The 17,782-nt window shown below is 45.9% G+C and overlaps 2 protein-coding genes across 2 annotated transcripts in view; one reads left to right on the forward strand and one right to left on the reverse strand.

The window, feature by feature from the left end:
• The window catches only part of LOC146195739 (organic anion transporter 3-like), a 39,437-nt gene that overhangs the window by 13,586 nt on the left and 8,069 nt on the right, over positions 1-17,782 (reverse strand). The gene's annotated exons all lie outside the window — the stretch shown is intronic.
• On the forward strand, positions 1,192-16,278 carry LOC146195740 (carcinine transporter-like). The gene is made up of 2 exons (XM_084595969.1): positions 1,192-1,563; positions 14,824-16,278. Exons 1-2 carry the CDS (start codon positions 1,192-1,194, stop codon positions 16,189-16,191), a joined length of 1,740 nt encoding a protein of 579 aa, XP_084452095.1. The 3' UTR covers positions 16,192-16,278.

Genomic DNA, 17,782 nt, shown 5'->3' on the forward strand with positions numbered 1-17,782 from the left:
CGCGGTCGCCTCTCACTGCGAAAGAACTGTTTTCGTTTTGCGGACTTCCGCAAACATTTTATTCTTTGGTGCTTCTACTGATCTTTGCTTTGCAAGATCAACGCCGACACCGGCCTTTCTGCTACACGAGGCTCTTAATACTGTCACGGTAAATGGAAAGGTGAAGGAGCACGAACACTGGCATGAGCGATATACTCTGCGTCAATAATGAAGAGTTTCTGACAAATAATTCTTACTTTCTTTGTCCTGATTTAAATCCTGGCCAATAACCGTGGCGGTTATGTTCCATGCCATTGCAGGAAAGAAGCAGAAGAAGAGCTAGTGCAGGTATAGCGGAATAGCTCGATTGGGATTTACGTTGTCGGTTCCGCTTCTACTCTACTTCGGTGCGAGTGCAAAAGGATTTGCGTTGCCTCAAATTTGTCATTATTTTATACCTACATCACAGCCACGGACAGATTTCCTTGCTAATTCAATACCAAATTTGCCAACTTCCAAAGTTTCGCTTCGTATTCTTTTTTTCCTGTCATTCAATTCTTTGATCCTAAATGATAGGTTTTTGCTTAGTTCATAATTATTTAATACACTAACTCACTATCTGTAGGACATTTCGGAGTTCACGCTGAACAATGCCCAACCCACGTTCGTGGGTATGTGCCATTTATCAAGGTAGAAGAAGAAGAACAAGAAGAGCCATAGAAATACCTCTTGCTCACTAGGATTGCCATTTACAGTTCCTGTCCTCCTCTCCTTTGGTACAACCGTCAAAGGGTATGCCCTAAAACCGGTGTGTGACTTACTTCATAATTATAATATTGCTACTGGAAGATTTGTGTGTTAGCGCTGATCTGTCTGAATTGTATTTTTTCTTATTATTATTATTTTTAGTAATTTACAATTTCATTCCTTTTTTCATTGCTTTCTATTACATCGCCTCGAAATTTCAAATTATTTGAGCAACACTAGCTCCTAATTATTAGGTTATTTATCATACAGTCAAATCGACATTATCAAAAATATTATGTCACCTACAACGAATTCTGGCCAATCCCCCACTGTGGGTATGTGCCATTACAACGAGGGAAGAAGAAGAAGAAGAAGAAGCCGTAGCAGAGCTTGCAGAGCTAGCCACTGCAATTCAGCAGGAATAGCTAGAAACATTATTTTGAGCGGGCGAGTGCTACGATCAACATGGCACCGACTCCCCCCGCTGCGAAGCAGAAAACCGAGGGAGAGCTACCTGCCGAGGCACCCACGACTATCTCCAACTTTCCTCCCAGCAAAGGTGGACCTACATGCCTGGCAGAGCTCCAGGAGGGCGTCAGCATCCTTCTGGGTCACGGCCCTTACCAGCGACGCATGCTTGTGTCCGGGATCCTGTGCGTGGGAGTAGCGATCACCCAGTTCCTATCTTACAGCCTCATTAGCCGACCCGTGGACCACTGGTGCCGGCCGCCCGTCCATCTTGCCCATCTGCCCGTGGAGGCATGGAAGAATCGTTCTCTCCCCATCGAGGCCGACGGCAGCTTCAGCAAGTGCACCATGTTGTACCCGGCCTTGGAGGTGAGTCGTCTTTCCACGTGCTGCTCATGTTTGGTTGGGTAGTTGAACAAGATATTAGATCTCAGCCACATGTTAGTGACCCACTGCACGTACTTACATCATAAACACTTGTGAGTCGGAGCCCACCATGCCCCGTGACCTATTTTCACGGTGGTAGGTGAGGATGTCACGAAAGGACAGCAGGCACTCCCCGGCATCTGAGGAAGACTGTTCCTCTCCAGCCTGGAAAGTGAGACCTCGGGCCAGGGAGTGAGCCTCCTTATTACCGGGAAGGCCCGCATGCGCGAGTGTCCAAATAATAACAGATTGTCGGGGTTGCCAAAAAAGCAAAAAACCGTTGGTATTGGGGGACACTAAACCATTGGCAAGCTAAGATAGCTGTTTTATAATCCGAGATTATTTTTGAAGCGTGTGTGTATGTCATGGCTAGCGCAATGGCTAGTAACTGCTACTACCTTACGATGGGCGTTTACATAAGTAGCCGCATCTACATATGTTATACTGACGTCTTCTCCCTATTGTCTGTGTAAGGCTTGCGCCTTGGCTGTTCTGCGTTTCCTGTTCCGTTCTGGGTTCATGTTTTTAGGAAGGGGGGAGCCGAAATTTTGGAGCGAATTGCAGGAGGTAATGGGGTGCTTTTAGATAGGAGTCCAATCGGACATATGTGTAGAGAAGAGAGCAGTGCGCGACCTGCTGGTGTACGCGAAAGGCGGGCCGTCTGGGCTGTCAGCGTGGCTTCACAGAGTTCCTCATACGTATTATGAGCCCCAAGTTTGAGTAAGCGGAGTGTTGAGGTGCTGGGAGGAAGGCGCAGGGCTGTTTTTGTACAACTACGGAGTAAAGCATTCACTCAATCGCGTTCCTTGCTAGTGAGGGGTAAGTATGGAAGAGCGTATGCGACTCTGCTGGTAACGTATGCTTGTGGGAGGCGAAGTGTATTTCTTTCATGAAGGCCTGTTTTCAAAGGTGCTACATGACGGATGAGCCGAGTAGTTTGCTGAGCATGAGTCTGGACTGTTTTTATTACATCTCCATGTGCTCCATAGTAGTAGAGATTCATTCCTAGTACTCTGATTTCAGTTACTACGGGAGTCGGTTGTGTACCGAGTGTCAGAGTGATAGATGGGCTATCATGATGTGTGGATTTGGGTCGGTAAAGGAAGAGTTGAGATTTAGACGGTGAGCATGATAGGCCTCTCTCCTTCACATAGGTGTCAATAGTGTTGAGGGCTGTTTGAAGGTGAATCTCTATGGTGACGTCACTGCCTCGACTCTCCCAGACAGTAATGTCATCCGTATAAAGGGCGAAACGTATGTCTTTAATCTCACAAAGTTGTTTTTTTCATTTCATTTCATTTATTTTCCTTAAAGGCCCTGTGAGGGGCATTACATAAGGGGTGGGTACATCATTGTAGGCGGCAAGTGTTAACACGATGAAAAATGAGCATGAAGATTGTCAGCGAAGGTCGCGGAGCACATGATGGCTGCAATGTCTCTGGGAAGGTCGTTCCAGTCAACAATGATACGGGGAAAAAATGAGGCTGCAAAAGTAACCGTGCGGACACGTGGACGAGAAACCTGGGAAGGATGACAAGTGCGATGAGATATGCGGGTTGGCGGGACGATGTAGGGCGCGCAGGAAAGTGAACTGTGATAAAATTTGTAGAATAAGCAAAGGCTGGCGATACGACGACGAACTGAGAGGAGTGATAACCCTGATTTATCTTTCAACCCTAACACACTGATGTCGTAGGAAAATGAAGAATGAATGAACCTGGCTGCTCTGTTTTGTACTGCTTCAAGTGCGTTCATAAGGTAAGCATGATGAGGGCTCCAAATAGGTGAGGCATATTCTAATTTTGATCTGACAAGTGTTTTGTATGCTAGCAGTTTTACGTGATCGGGGGCATGGCGGAGATGACGTCGTAAGAAACCTAGTGTTCTATTAGCAGTTGAGATAATATTAGTGATGTGTGCACTCCAGGATAAGTCGTTACACAAGGTGACACCTAAATACTTATATGTTAGACAAGACTGGACAGGGATGTTACTAATTACGTATGGGAAATGAAGTGGATTATCGCGGCGGTGAAAAGACATGCGTTTACATTTATGTGGGTTAAGTTCCATTAACCAAACGTCGCACCATTCCTGAATGCGATTAAGGTCGTCCTGGAGAGAAGTTTGGTCAATAATAGTAGTAACAGAGCGGTAAATGACGCAGTCATCTGCAAACATCAAATTTTAGAATTGATGTTGTCTGGTAAGTCATTAATATAAATTAAAAAGAGAAGGGGGCCGAGTACCGAGCCTTGAGGGACACCAGATGTTACAGGAATGGGGTTAGAATTGTGATCGTTAATAGTGACAAACTGCGTGCGATTAGTGAGGAATTCTTCTATCCATTTTAAAATATCGGTAGGCAAGTTCAAGTATGACAGTTTTAGTAGTAAACGTTTGTGTGGTACCTTGTCGAACGCTTTTGCATAATCTAGGAAGATAGCACCGGTCTGCAGGTTAGTGTCAAGATTACCATGCAAATCATGAAGAAAAATGGCAAGCTGTGTTTCACATGAGTAACCTTTTCTAAAACCGTGTTGTGACGGGTGAAAAAAGTTGTTAGAGTCGAGGAAGCTCATGACGTTTCTGTAAATGACGTGTTCCATGAGTTTGCAGGGTACGCTTGTAAGAGAAATGGGTCGGTAATTTAGCGGTGAATTCTTTTGCCTGATTTGAAGACTGGAACGACCTTACCACTTTTCCAATCGTCTGGCATTCGTCCCGATGAGAGTGACTGTGAGAAAAGTAAGCATAAAAATTCGGCAGAAATATCCCTGGTATTCTTCAGGAGCTTCGAGTTAATATTGTCAATACCGGATGAAGATGAAAGTTTCACAGTTTCTATTAAGGACGAAATACCTGATGACAAGAAAATGACTGGTGGCATGGCACAACCTGTTTGTGAATGTAACATCGGAAAAGGCATTTCAGTCTCGTTAGTAAATACAGATGCGAAGGCAGCATTGAAGATGGTGGCACATTCGGCTTCAGTGAAGACTGCACCTGACTCATCTGAGAGCGTTATCTCAGTTGCATGACATGGGTTTATGACTTGCCAAAATTTTCTCGGGTTACTTTTTAACAGATTGGGTAAGTCTGAGTAGAAAAACGTGTGTTTAGCGTAACGAATAGCGGAGAGATATGATTTTTCGGCTTCGCGATATTTTGCCCATGCGCAATTCGTATCGTGAAACCTGGCTGAACGGTAAAGACGCTTCTTCTTATTTTCGAAACGCTTAAGTGATTTATTAAACCACGGCTTATGGGAATTCTCCTGAAAACTGAAGAGGGGAATGAACTGATTGGTTAGAATTTCTAGTTTATTTTTGAACAACGACCAATTTTCTTGAATCGACTGAGAATGAAAACGTGACGCAAAAACTGGAAAAAACGCATTGAGTTCATTATTGATCATGTCATAATTTCCTTTGTCATAAAGGCGAATAGTTTTATTGAGTTTCCGTCGGCGCGTTGGTTTGAGGACGATGTTAGCATGAATAACTTTATGATCGCTGATTTCAGGCAGATAAGTAATCGGCTGAACACTGTCTGGGTGATTTGTTAATAAGAGATCTAGGATATTCGCGCAATTATTAGTTACGCGGGTAGGTTCTAGTATAACTTGAGTGAGGTTCATGTTATTGCAAAAATCTAAGAATTCCCTTGCTGCGCTATTATTAGCTATGGGTGTGGTATGGTTTTGCCAATCAATATTCGGGAAATTAAAATCGCCAAAGAGGAAGACGTGCGAATTAGGGTGCTTTGTGATCAGTCGACTAAGTGTGTTATTAATTTGGAGGGAAAAATCAGGAATGCTGTGGGGGGGCCTGTAACAAACACCGAGTAAGACTGTGTTAGGTGCAGCGTGACAGTGTAGCCATAACATTTCTAAATCAGAAGAATCATTTATTAGTGAACATGTAAGGTCCTGGCTGACAGCTATAAGCACGCCCCCTCCGCGTCCTTCGCTGCGGTCTTTTCGAAAAAGTTGAAAATTCGGCAAGTCAGCAAATATTTCATTATCTGAGATGCCACCGTTCAGCCAGGTTTCAGTTAGTATCAGTAGATTACTACTTGATGATGAAACGAGACTAGAAACAAGCTCCCGCTTGGAAAGAAAACTGCGAATGTTAGTGTATATAACGGAAAACGAGATGCTAGATACGGGACGATTATTGAAACGGGTGTTCGGCGGGTGTTCGGCAGAAACGGGTGTATGGCGGGATGATTGCTAATCTGACTGAGACTGGGTGGCTGCTGCTGACTGAGAATGGGCGGCAGCTATTTCTTGTACTGTTTCCGAGCTTTCGTCAAATATGTAGCGCCTAGAACCGATGTGCAAAGTCTTAAAGTTTAAAGCGAATTTCGCGGAGTTTGCATTAGCAAACGCAATTAGCTGCTTTCTAGCGTGTCGGACTTTCTTTTAGAAATCTTCACCGACGCTAAAGTCGGTGTCTTTAAATTTACGGCCATTCGAGAGTATTGTGCTTTTAATTTTGTGTGAATTAAACTTAACAATGATTGGACGAGTGTGTTTAGGTGTGTAACGCCCAAGGCGATGAGCGCGTTCAATGCTCTCTGGACTGATTTCCAAGCTCATGTTCGCGAGGCAATGTTGGATAACTATTTCTTCGGAGTCTGCGTAATTTTCGGACGGGTTAGTATCGGGAATACCATAAAATATGAGGTTATTACGACGTGAGCGATTTTCTGCGTCATCGATCCGTGCCTCCAAGAGGTCAATCTTGGAGGCCATTGCAGCATTTTCAGCTTTAATTGTGCTCAATTCACTCTGCAATGTCGAAAAGGCTAGTATATGGCCCTCCAGATCGGCTATGCGCTTAGACAGACTAGCTATAGAATTGTCAGTTGAGATGATGTGGTTCTTAACGTCCAGTACTTCGGAAATTAGCTTAGTCTGACCGGCTGATAGATTTGTTAATTCGGCAAGTACCGCTGCGGTAGTGTTAGGACCTGGATTGGGTTCAATGTCGCCTGCTAAAAGTAGTAAGGCGCGCACAACATTACTACACTCAACAACAATGGAAACGCAACACTGTGGGCTCGGCAGCTGAATAAGGAAGTAGTTACTAGATCTTTTTGTAAGCAAAGAATACTGGGCACCAACCTGCATGATGAATGCGAATGGGTTAGTGAACTGCGCGGGAGCGTAGCCACCGAGCCCACAGAGAAGCACAGAAGGTTGATGATCTTTTATATCGGCTGCTGATTGATGAGGCTTTCCAGTTGTCTTCCGGGGAACGGTATTCTGGCACGGGCTCCGTCGGACATGACGTAGCTTCGGTTCCGGGTGGATAAGAGGACAGGGCGGCGTAGTCGCTGTAGCACGAGGCCACAGGCTGAACAGTAGCTGGAGAGAGGGCTAGCAGTGCGGCGAACAGCGCGTTGGCAGTGAACGTGAACACCTGCATGATGAATGCGAATGGGTTAGTGAACTGCGCGGGAGCGTAGCCACCGAGCCCACCGGGAGATGAATAAGGGCAATGTTAGTCGGTGATAGGACCGCTCCTTGAGGTGTTTCCCGAGCACCGAGCTTGATGTTTGGAAGCTATGAGGGCCCAGTGTGAGAGTCGTTGTTCGGTTGCTGAGGAAGACCCTTATGTAGTTGTACATGTGGCTGCCAACTTGTAGCGTTTGTAGATTATTAAGAATGGCAAAGTGTGTTACATTATCAAATGCTTTGGTGAGGTCGACTCCAAGATGGCTCGCGTATCTCGAGTTTTTGCATCAAGGATATGGTGCTTTAACTGTAGGAAAACACCTCGAGTGGCCAGATCCGGATGGAAACTAAACATGTAGTTGGGTAGGAGCTCCCGTTGAAAGCTGCTTAGTAGTGTATGAATGACATGCTCCATTACTTTTCGGACAGAAGAAGTGAGAGAAATAGGTCGAAGATTGCTGGGGAGAAGCGGTTTGCCTGGTTTTGGTGTAAATACCTCTTTTCCCTCCTACTGGGCCGGCACAGTGCCTTGTTGCCAGCATTCATTAAAGTAATTGGTTAGGGCGATTATGGATGGGGTGTCTAAGTTGCGCAGAATTTTATTGGTTATAACGTCTAACCCGGGAGCTGAGGAAGTATTTAGGTTCTGAATTTCTGCCATTACTTCCGCTTCAGTGATAGGCAGACTTAGAAGGTCATTAGGGAGCCCTTTATATTCCGGATGGGACATTGGTTGGTAAAGTTTAAAGTACGTATCCTTGAGGTCCTCAAGTAACTCTGATGGCGGTGTGGGGGAAATGTGAAGTAGTTTTTTGAGGTTGTCTCTGTAGTGTCATAGATTGAGACGGGTCTATGAGATGTCGGAAGAGGTTCCATGTTTGAGGCAGGCTCATGTTACCATCAAGACGGTTGCATAGGGATTTCCAGTTTTGCCTCGAAAGCGTAGCTGCGTGTGTTTCTATGTCTTTGTTTAGTCGGCTTAGCCTGCAGCGGAGCGTCCTGTTCCATCTTTGACATTGCCAGTGTTTTTCAAGACTAGTTTTAGCTTCCCAGAGAAGTAGAGGGCGAACATCAACCATGTCACTGAGGCAGTCAATAGGAAGTTTTCGTGTGGCTGCCTGGACATCCTTCTGTAATTGTGCAGTCCAAGCAGTGATGTCGGTGATTGGAGCAGCTGTCCTGGTTGATCTGCATTTACGAAGGGAATCCCACTTGGTGAGAGTGGATGTCCTAGGTGGACGGTAGGAAGATGAGTGTTAAGTAGGATTTCAGGGATGCAGTGATCACTGCTTAGGAACTCTGGTGCTGCACCAAGTAGCTGCTGGGAGCCAGTAAGTGAAGGTAAGATCTGGTGTGGTGTCTTTACACGCACTATTGCCGATACGTGTGGGTACGTGGGGTCAGTAATGAGAGAGAGCCATGCCTATTGCGCAGCAAGCCATGCTATGCGGCCCTTTTGGGGAATCACGTCAGTATCCCCATGCTTTACACACACTATTTCCGATACGTGTGACGTAAGTGAGGTCAGTGACGAGAGAGAGCCCTGCCTGTTGCGCAGCGAGCCATACTCTGCGGCCTTTTGGGGAATCACGTGAGTATCCCCATGCGTCATGCGGTGAGTTAAAATCACCCATAATCAGGAGAGAACACTTGTTGGCAGTTCGTTTGACCAGCGTGAAAGACGATCGAAGTTGGTATGTAGATGTTTTGGGTGACTATATATATTGAGAATGAAAAGGCTCTTCGCCTGTGTATGCTGAGGGACCAATTCCAGGAGGAGATGGTCGAGGTCTGGTATGGCTAACGTATGAGTTATAATAGGGAGTGAGCGCCTAATTAGAAAGGCAACATTAAATAGCACGGCTGATTGAGGAAGTAATGGGACATAACCTGGGAGGGTTACAGGATTGGTAGGTTCCTGTAGAGCCAGGACTTCAGGGCCGCCAGTTCCACTGCCATACAGTTATTATTGAACTAGGTTTCGCCAGCATGGATTATAGGCATAATGGAACCTGCAACAGGAGGGGGATGATCCTGAACAGTGGAAATATGGAGTATGTCTTGGGTAGGAATGGGGTGTTTTGTGCAGCAGGAGTGAGAGGTGTGTTATGATGTTTTGGAGCTTTTGTCTTTCAACGTCTGTACTGGTGACTGTCGAGGATCGCCATACGCTCCTCTAAATTCTCAAAGCGTCGCGCTGTTTGTTCTTCTGTGGCGTCGAGGCGCATCGCGGGCAGAGGTTAGCCTTAGGCGGATGGCAGACGTCATATCTGTGTCCAGGCTGCCTGCAGTTGGTGTAGGCGTTCGGGCTGCCTCTGTAAGGGGTGCAGCTGTATATTGTGCTCATGTAGTTGACGGAATAAGGGACGTAATCTTCGTGAAATCTAATGAGTATAGAGCTAATCTTCCCCATCCGCCTAGCGGCCGAGATCTTGCAGTTGGGTTTACCTTGCACGATGGGGTGGTAGACTTCCGCACGCGTTTCTTGACAGTAAGATTGTGAGATGACACCACGGGTGGCTCCAGGGGGCTGTGTGCGCCGCACATGGATGTTGTTTCACATCAATATTGAGGGAGGTGATCTGAGACAGACGCAGAGCAAGTTCGGTGTCCGAGGTGGCCACCGTGAATGTGTGGTTCGTAGGGTGGACCCGGAGAAAGGCGTCTGAGGGAAGCAGAGTCTTCATCTGTTTCTGGATAGCGTTTCGTAGTTTGATGCCTGGGATTCGATCTATTGAAGCTCACCGTGAGGGCGGAAAATCACACGAAGTGCTTCTTAAGGAAGTGATGGGGGTTGTTTGCTGCGTTGGGCTGCGACGCGCGCTGCTTTTGTTGCGTGCAGTGAATGTGTTGTAGCCGCGCTTCCGTCGGCGTGGATGCATTTGTCGACGCGTTCCGAGTGCCATGGGGAGCCTCTCCTGTCACATTATGAAGCTGTTGCGGGCGGACTTGTCGGGCTTCTGCTCTCTTAGCTGAACTGGTCTTGTACGAGCCATGGAGAGCTTTAAGTCATTATTTAGAATGCGCTTTTTGTTTCGTGATGGGTCGTCCTTCCACGGTGATCTGCATGTTACATCCCGCTGTGCGGATAGTGCACTGGAAGACGCTGTTGTCAGGCTTAACATGGCTGCTACCGGCGCCGCACTGAGCCAGTTAACAAATAGCGAAAGTCCGTTTTAGGCTCGTCTTGAGCGGTTTGTAGGAGATTATCGAGCACTTATGTAGCTTGTCAGATAACTCTAGGCCGCTATGGAACATATGGCGGGAAAACAACGCACCTGTCGACGGAGCTGATGTGCAGAGCGTCCGGCCGGGTTGGTTCCTAGGTGCGCCGTCCCTATGCAAGCGCTGTCTTAAGCGCGCAACAACTAGCGCAAAACTCCTGTGGCGCGGTTGAATGCTCACGTTATCTCAAGCGACAGGTTGGCATTATGGTGCGAAAGCCATAATTTAGATTGGGAACAACAGTAATTTTGTGTCTAGCCACGCAATATATATCTCCGCCAGTAGACTCAAGACTGTCGCAAGGCCACCCTACAGCCTATCAAAAATATGGCTGCGTATAATCGCTATATGCAGTTTCAGTCAAGCCGCTGGACTTGATGGCTCTGGTGGCGACTTCAGCGTAGCTTGTAAGGGGAATAAAAACTATGTACTGCTATCACACTGTCCTGCTCTACATAGCACTTCTAAAGGAAGCCGTCCTCATACACAAAATAATATGCGAGAGCAATGTGGAATCTACACTGCAGGAATGCGAAAGCCGAAGCAAAACGTTGCTGCTGCACAGGGTGCATCAAGTTTGCTCTCATTATCGTTGTCAACTAAATGCACCGTCATTATCATTGTTACTGCCATCACTGTCATTATCGCTTATTACAGCGTCATTCTCATCGCTACTATCATTCTCACGGTAGACAAGAATTATGGTGTGCGTTCCATGATCCTGGGCGTGGCGCAGGTGATTAGGTGCCTGCCTGGAGATCCGAGGTATAGAGGTTCAATTCCCGCTTGAGTCAGGATTTTTTTCTTTCCTGGTGACATCATCAGGATGATTGTCAAGTAACACGTAAGCGCGAAGATGCGATGCGCAGATATCGTACACAGTCCTGACACACAGATCACGCGCACTTCTCGCGCACAGGATTTCGTTCCACGAGCCTAGAAAGAATTTCGCCTTAAAACAAGCAGTAGGAGACAAATCCTTTTCGGTTATAACACTCGGCCCTTTCCTCGCTTTTAAGGAAATGCGCTTACACTCCTCTTCGATTATAACCTTTTAACACGCATTTCTGAAACTGCTGTTCATTCTTCGTTTTTTTTTTTTCGTTTAGTCCACCCCCTTACTGACATTAAATTTGCCGGCTCCCTAATAAAGTTATACATACATATGAGAGCGAAAGCTAGCAGCTTACCTGACGCACTCGACTGGTATCCTGCCAGAAGTGACCAGCCAGCAGTATAATTGCGGATACAGAGTTCTGTCTTTCTCTCCGTGGGAAAATGGAGTTGCAAGTTGAAAACTTTAACTACAGCTTTAACTACATGTTCACCCAGTCCTTATATTACAGCGAAAGCCTTTAATAGTTCATACTGTCGTCGACAAAAGCTATCCGCACGAGCGGCGCACCTGATTGGTCGACAGAGAAGTGACGTCATCAGCCGCCAAATTCGAAGCGACCGACCAGAAGTCTCGTGCCCAATCACCATTGAATCCATACTTAAAATATAAATTCATAAACCATGTTTTCTACCGGGGATCGAACCTCCCTCCCTTCGATCCCCAGCCAAGCGCTTTACCACTGCGCCATGCCCCAGATTGTGAAACGCTCTTCATAATTCCCCTTGTCTGCAGTGAGAATGAGAGCGGGATTCCACGAGTGACAGATACTGCGCCTTACTTTCCTGTAGACAAATTATAAGTTGCCGATGAACTTTAATGCGTTCAATGAAATACTGGTTGTGCTCGACAAGGGGCGCGCGATTTACCGTCAGGACAGGTCATGACGTCACAAGGCGATTCATGCATATACGAAGCTGACTCCACCGGGTGTCCAATCCAGGTGTCCGTGCGCCCTTTCATTTGCCGCTTCCTCGAACGCCGTCCCGCAATCAGAAGCAGACCCAGGCGCTGGTAAAGCAGGCATCAGAAGTGTTTGAAATTGAATTACAGGATAGAAAAGGCGCCGCATCTGTCACAATTCACCGCGGACACATGTACCACTCTGTAAAGAAGAGAGGGGATGTGGAACAGTAGTCACCTTCTTTACTCGAAGCATACCATTCACCTTCACATTCGCAACAAATGCGCAGCAGAATGCGGCCCTCAGGCTTTCGCCTTTCACCACTTTAGTCGCCAAAGTGTCTCGTAATTTTTTTTCCGTGGCATAGCATCACCTTAGTATATGCTGGGTATGCTACACTCAAGTTGTTTTTAGCGCTGCTTCGCAGCGTTACTCTGTGACCGGCGACTTTTGCCAACGTTCAATGACGGCAAAAAAAGCGGATATTGCTTCCTCACTAGCATTGTTTATAATACTATGAAAAAAGAAGCCTTCTTCATTATAAGCATTCTGCTGAACTTCACGTGAAGGCAAGGAAGAGTTGTGAAACAGAAAATGGTACTTATAGCATTAAGAGACAGGAAGCGTGCAGTGTGGGCCAGAGAATTTACTCGAATGAATGATATTCTAGAAGAAATTAAGGCAAACAAAAGGGTATGGGCTTGACGTGTAGCACGAAAAGAGTATAAGAGACGGTTATTAAAGGTAACAAAATCAAATTCCGGGGGTAGGAAAGAGTAGCAGGGGACGGCAGAAAATTAGGTGGGAGGACAAGGTTAGGAAGTTGGCTGGAGTCTATTGGATAAAGCTAGTTTATGACCGTGCTAATTGGGAGAATATGAAACAGAACAGGTCTTCGCCCTGCTACGAGTACGATGAGGCTGATTATGATGATGCTGATGCAGAGAAAGAGAGTTAAAATCTCATTTTTAGTGACCTTTACCCTATGTTTATGTTGCTGCTCACACCGTGAAATCCCAGACGCTGCCCTGAAACCCCACATTTTTACTTGTTTGTTTCAACTGTCGGCAACGGCCAAGGCAGTAGTTGCAGTTTTGAGAGTGCAGATATTATCAAAACTTTCTTCTTCTAAAGACCAACGAAAACAAACAAATAAAACATTGGATCAACAATTTTAACCCATATAACTGACAGCACGTGACAAAAAAAGATATTCTGAGACAATTCAAAAGCTCATAAATTCATCAGTTAGAGTGAAAAACAAAATGCACGCGGGAAGTGCAAAACGTTATTCAACAGCAGGTCCCACTGCCAAGCTTTAAATATAGAACACAGGCAAGCAACGCACATATAAACAGATCGCGATAAGTAAAAAATCAGGTATATAAACATTATCTTCTTGGACCTCATCAAAACCAAGCTTTGTGCGAGGTTAGCTAACCGGGCTACATGGAGAAAAGCTCGTCGAGAACTATTATCTGCTACAAGCGTGGTTCATATTGTCCGGATTTCCGCTGCCCATTCGTAGCATTCCAGCGTGTCAGGACAGTCGTTCCGAGGCTTCCAGTAGCACAGTTGATGCGTTTCCTGGACACTGCATATTTCTTATTATATTGTGCCATCGTGGCCGTTTCTTGTGCTTCTGGGAAGCGCTGCGTGTGAGTTTACCTACTGGAAAACATGCGCTCGGTGAGAGGAAGAAAAAAAGGCAAAAAATCAACAATAGACCAATTACACAATTTCAAAAAGAAAATCAGTTCTGCTCATTATGGGGCAACACTGCGAGTTAACACATGTCCCGGGCAACTTGAAATTAATTACAGGATTAAGCTATGAAAGTGTTTTTGTGCCTTGCCCTATGTGGCTTTGTTTCCGTTGAAATCGTTACATAGCTGTAAACGTGAGGAGCCAGTGCCATATCTTTTAGAATTGTTTGTGAATGATACACTTATAAAACGGGCTTTGTCACATATTGGGCTAAACTTCGGCACAGCACTTAAAATTGCCTGTAAGGTGTGTAAGATGTGTTTTCTGCTTTAAACTGGTATTATTAGGAAATGGATACGCCTTCCTAACACCTACCGGCACGCGAACCAGATTGCGCAAAGCCGAACTGCACACATTATACTTTAACGCGGGCCCGTCATACTCATAAGGATGTAACATAAAGAGCGTGTACACTATAACAGGTTGCATTGGTCTTCTTGCTAATGGTACGCAGAACAGTACAGTAAGCGGAATAACATGTCTTCAGCATACGAACGTTAAACTTTGCAATTAAATGTTTGTTGTATTGGTTGTTGTTTTTTGTCACAAATTTCGGTTTCAATCGCCGAGCGATGGCTATGACGTCAAATTGGAGTATAGGTCCTGTGAGGAATAAACAACGTGCTATATATGGTCGCGTGTTGCGATTGCTTTTGTGTTAGGCCGGATCTAGTTTACTGGAAATTATTACAGCGGTGGAGAGGCTATGCCGCTGTTTTTGCGCCCCTCATGTCACCTGCAGACTCAGCTTCAACGCTATAGCCATCACTCGGCTGTTCAAACAAAGCCTCAACAGATGAGAACAGAAACATTTCTATAAATTATTTACCTGTTGTATGCAAAGAATATTAATTATATTATCGCACTGAATACAATTCAACCAAGGGTGAAGTGTCCATAGTGCTTTAACTGCCCACACAATTAATGATTGGCTTTTCTTTCGCGCAGAACCCAGATTCGACAAACAGGACCCTGGTCGCCTGCCACAGCTGGGAATATGACATCGGTGACAAGGGCGACAGCGTAGCCAGTCGGTTCGACCTCGTGTGCAACCGCCAGTTCCTGTACCCGTTGTCGTTGCTTTTTACTACCCTCGGTTACACGATCCTGGCGCCCGCGGCGGGGTTCGCGTCCGACCGCGTAGGCAGGAAGCCCGTGGCAATCGTCTGTGCATTCGTCGTGGTCTTCTCCATGATCGGGTGCAGTGTGGCAAGGACGTTCACATTCTTCGTCATCAACCGCGTCCTGGCCATAGCGGCCGCAAGCGGGGCTTTCATCGTCACCTTCATTCTGCTGTACGAGGGGACGGGTCCTGCATGGCGCTGGCAGTTCCTGCTGCTTCAGTCCGCTGTTCCTAGCATCCTAGTGCCGCCTATCGTGGACCTTATATCGCTTCTTCGACCATCATGGATTCTCGCTCATGGACTTATGATCACTCCGGTGTTAATCTTCGCTGTATGGAGCTTATCGCTAGAGGAGTCCCCCGCCTGGCTTCTCGCGAAGTGGAAGCTACGTGAAGCGGAGGAGGGCGTGCTACGGGCTGCCAAGACTAATGGCCAGGACCTAGACAAAGTCCGCGTAGACTTCGCAGTAATGCGCCGAAAGTTGTTGAAGTTAAAAGACGGCTCTGAACGGGCTTCCATCTGTTCTGCTTCAGAGTACATCCACGAGACCATCAGAATGCGACGGCGTGCTGTGGCAGCCTTCTTCGCAAGGTTTACGCTGACCAGCGTCTACTTTGGCGCAATCGTCACTGACAATCGATCCGAGTACTTTTGGCTTGGAGTGTACATTGTTTTGTCGACGAGCGTTTACGGGTTTATAATAGTGGCAGCCAACCGCTATGGCATCCGCGAGACTCTGTGTGCAGTTCTCGCCATTACGTGCTGCGGCGCAGTGACGAAGTTCTTAGTGCTGCTCAGCGGCGACAGTGTGGTGGCTGATCTTGTGCACGTCGGAATAGAGGCTGTCGCCGGTGGCGCTACGAGCATTGTATTGTGCTATGTCGCAGACGTTTTTCCCACCAAAATTCGTAGCGCAGGAGTGAGCCTGTCGGTTTTCTTCGGTGGCATGGGGTCGTTCGTGGGAATATTCATCGCTAAGCTGAAAAGCAAACCAGAAAGTATCTACTTCAACATGTATGCGACCTTGATGACACTTCTAAGCATTGCGGCCGTCCAGTATCTCCCGCAAGTGATTCTTGAGAAATCGAACAATCAGCGCTCAGTACATGCCCCAAGCATGGAGGAACGTAAGCTGGCCCTGAAATTTTCGCTGGCGCCATTTAAAACGAAAAAAGCACGTGGGAATCTTTAGAGCAAGCGCATTTGTCTCAGTGATCGAATGGCATAGGCAATGAAGACGACTCCATGGCATTACATTCTCAATTAATAAATGAGTCAAACTGCATTTTACATGATTTTCTTTCTGGCGGAGGTACTTTTGTTACTGTCAGTTTTCTGGAGTTAGTTATAGTCACAGGCGACGGAGCTAGATGTACATATCTTTTTTGCAAACGACGATGCTGGTTTGCATCTGATGTAAACATATAATTTTAGAGCTTTATATTTCAAGGCATGAACACTACAAGGCGTTTTAGGAATTTCACTGCCTAATGTAAATAAAATTAAAAAATTCGAGAGCACTGTTGAATCTACTCTCCATTAATGCAAAAGCCTGAGCGTTGCGGCTGCAATGTGCATCACGTTCGTTCTCAGTACCATTAACAACTAAATGAATCGGCATTGTTATCTCTACTATCTTCCCCACGGTAGACAAGCAGACGTATGATGCACTTGCCACTATCCCGGGCATGGCGTAGTTTTTAATGCGCTTGGCTCGCAATCCGAGGGATGGAGGATCGATATTTGGTCTAGACCAGATTTTTATTTTCTGATGATATCATTATGACGTCATTTGATTGGCAGCGATATTGTGACTAGATGGACGCCGACAGTAGGAACCAATAAAAACTTTAGCTTTCAAAGAATGAAGGAACAATGGGCACTTGCAGTAATATTTGGGGTTTTTTTGGATGGTCGGCCGGGGGGTGGAGAATACGTTGGCTTTGTTCTTATTATTTGCAACCTTTTATTCGTAAGTGATGCTTGGCCTTCTGCTCCTTATCTCATGTAATAATATGATATATATATATATATATATATAATGTAATAATATAATATAATATGTAAGGCCTACGCACAGATAATCATTTTCGTTGTTCGTTTGCTTTTCGCTTCTTGCAATTTCATAGTTGTTTTGTCTCGCTTGACCGTACGTGAGCAGCGTCGAACCACCTTTATTAACTTGCTCATACGGAAAGCGCAGCAATGCTGTTGAAAAGTTCGAGCACTTGAAATGAATATCTTCAGAAGCGAATGCATAAACTATGGGCTGAATGCGCTTCTTGAAAAGGTGAGCAGTGGATATTTTATGCCCGTTCAGCGCTCTGTGCTAATGGGATCAAGTTCGTTAGTGTTCATATTCGGAAGACATTATTGCCTGTTATTTGTGTTCTTAAGGCGGGGAAAATTAGCAGTGCGTGCCTCTCATTAAAGTTCTTCCAGACACTAGAGGTACTTCGTTGTCTGCATGTTGTTGAGACACAGGTTGCCTACTTGAGCCAATAAGGGCTGCAATCCTTTACATAAGGCTTGAGACGGAATTAGCCTTTTAAAAACTTTCACAAACAGACGCTCCAGAGTAATGAAATTCGGGAAAGGGCACACAGACACGCCCGAACTACAATTGCTCTAACTGTTATTTATAAAGAACGATAATAATAGTAGTATTATTGATAATAATAATAATATTGCAGTGAAGCCCTTCACGACAAAATACGATGTCAGAGACGTCTTTTCGGCTGTCAGTCGTCGCAGCTCTGCAGGTTCTCCACACTCGCATCGTG

This window comes from Amblyomma maculatum, chromosome 3 (assembly GCF_055883805.1).
Source record: "Amblyomma maculatum isolate TAMU_Amacu chromosome 3, ASM5588380v1, whole genome shotgun sequence".
Taxonomy (NCBI): domain Eukaryota; kingdom Metazoa; phylum Arthropoda; class Arachnida; order Ixodida; family Ixodidae; genus Amblyomma; species Amblyomma maculatum.

Coding starts and splice junctions, on each gene's coding strand:
- LOC146195740 (XM_084595969.1), top strand. CDS start 1,192: ATGGCACCGACTCCCCCCGCTGCGAAGCAGAAAACCGAGGGAGAGCTA. Junction 1,564..14,823: donor TGTTGTACCCGGCCTTGGAG/GTGAGTCGTCTT, acceptor TCTTTCGCGCAG/AACCCAGATTCGACAAACAG.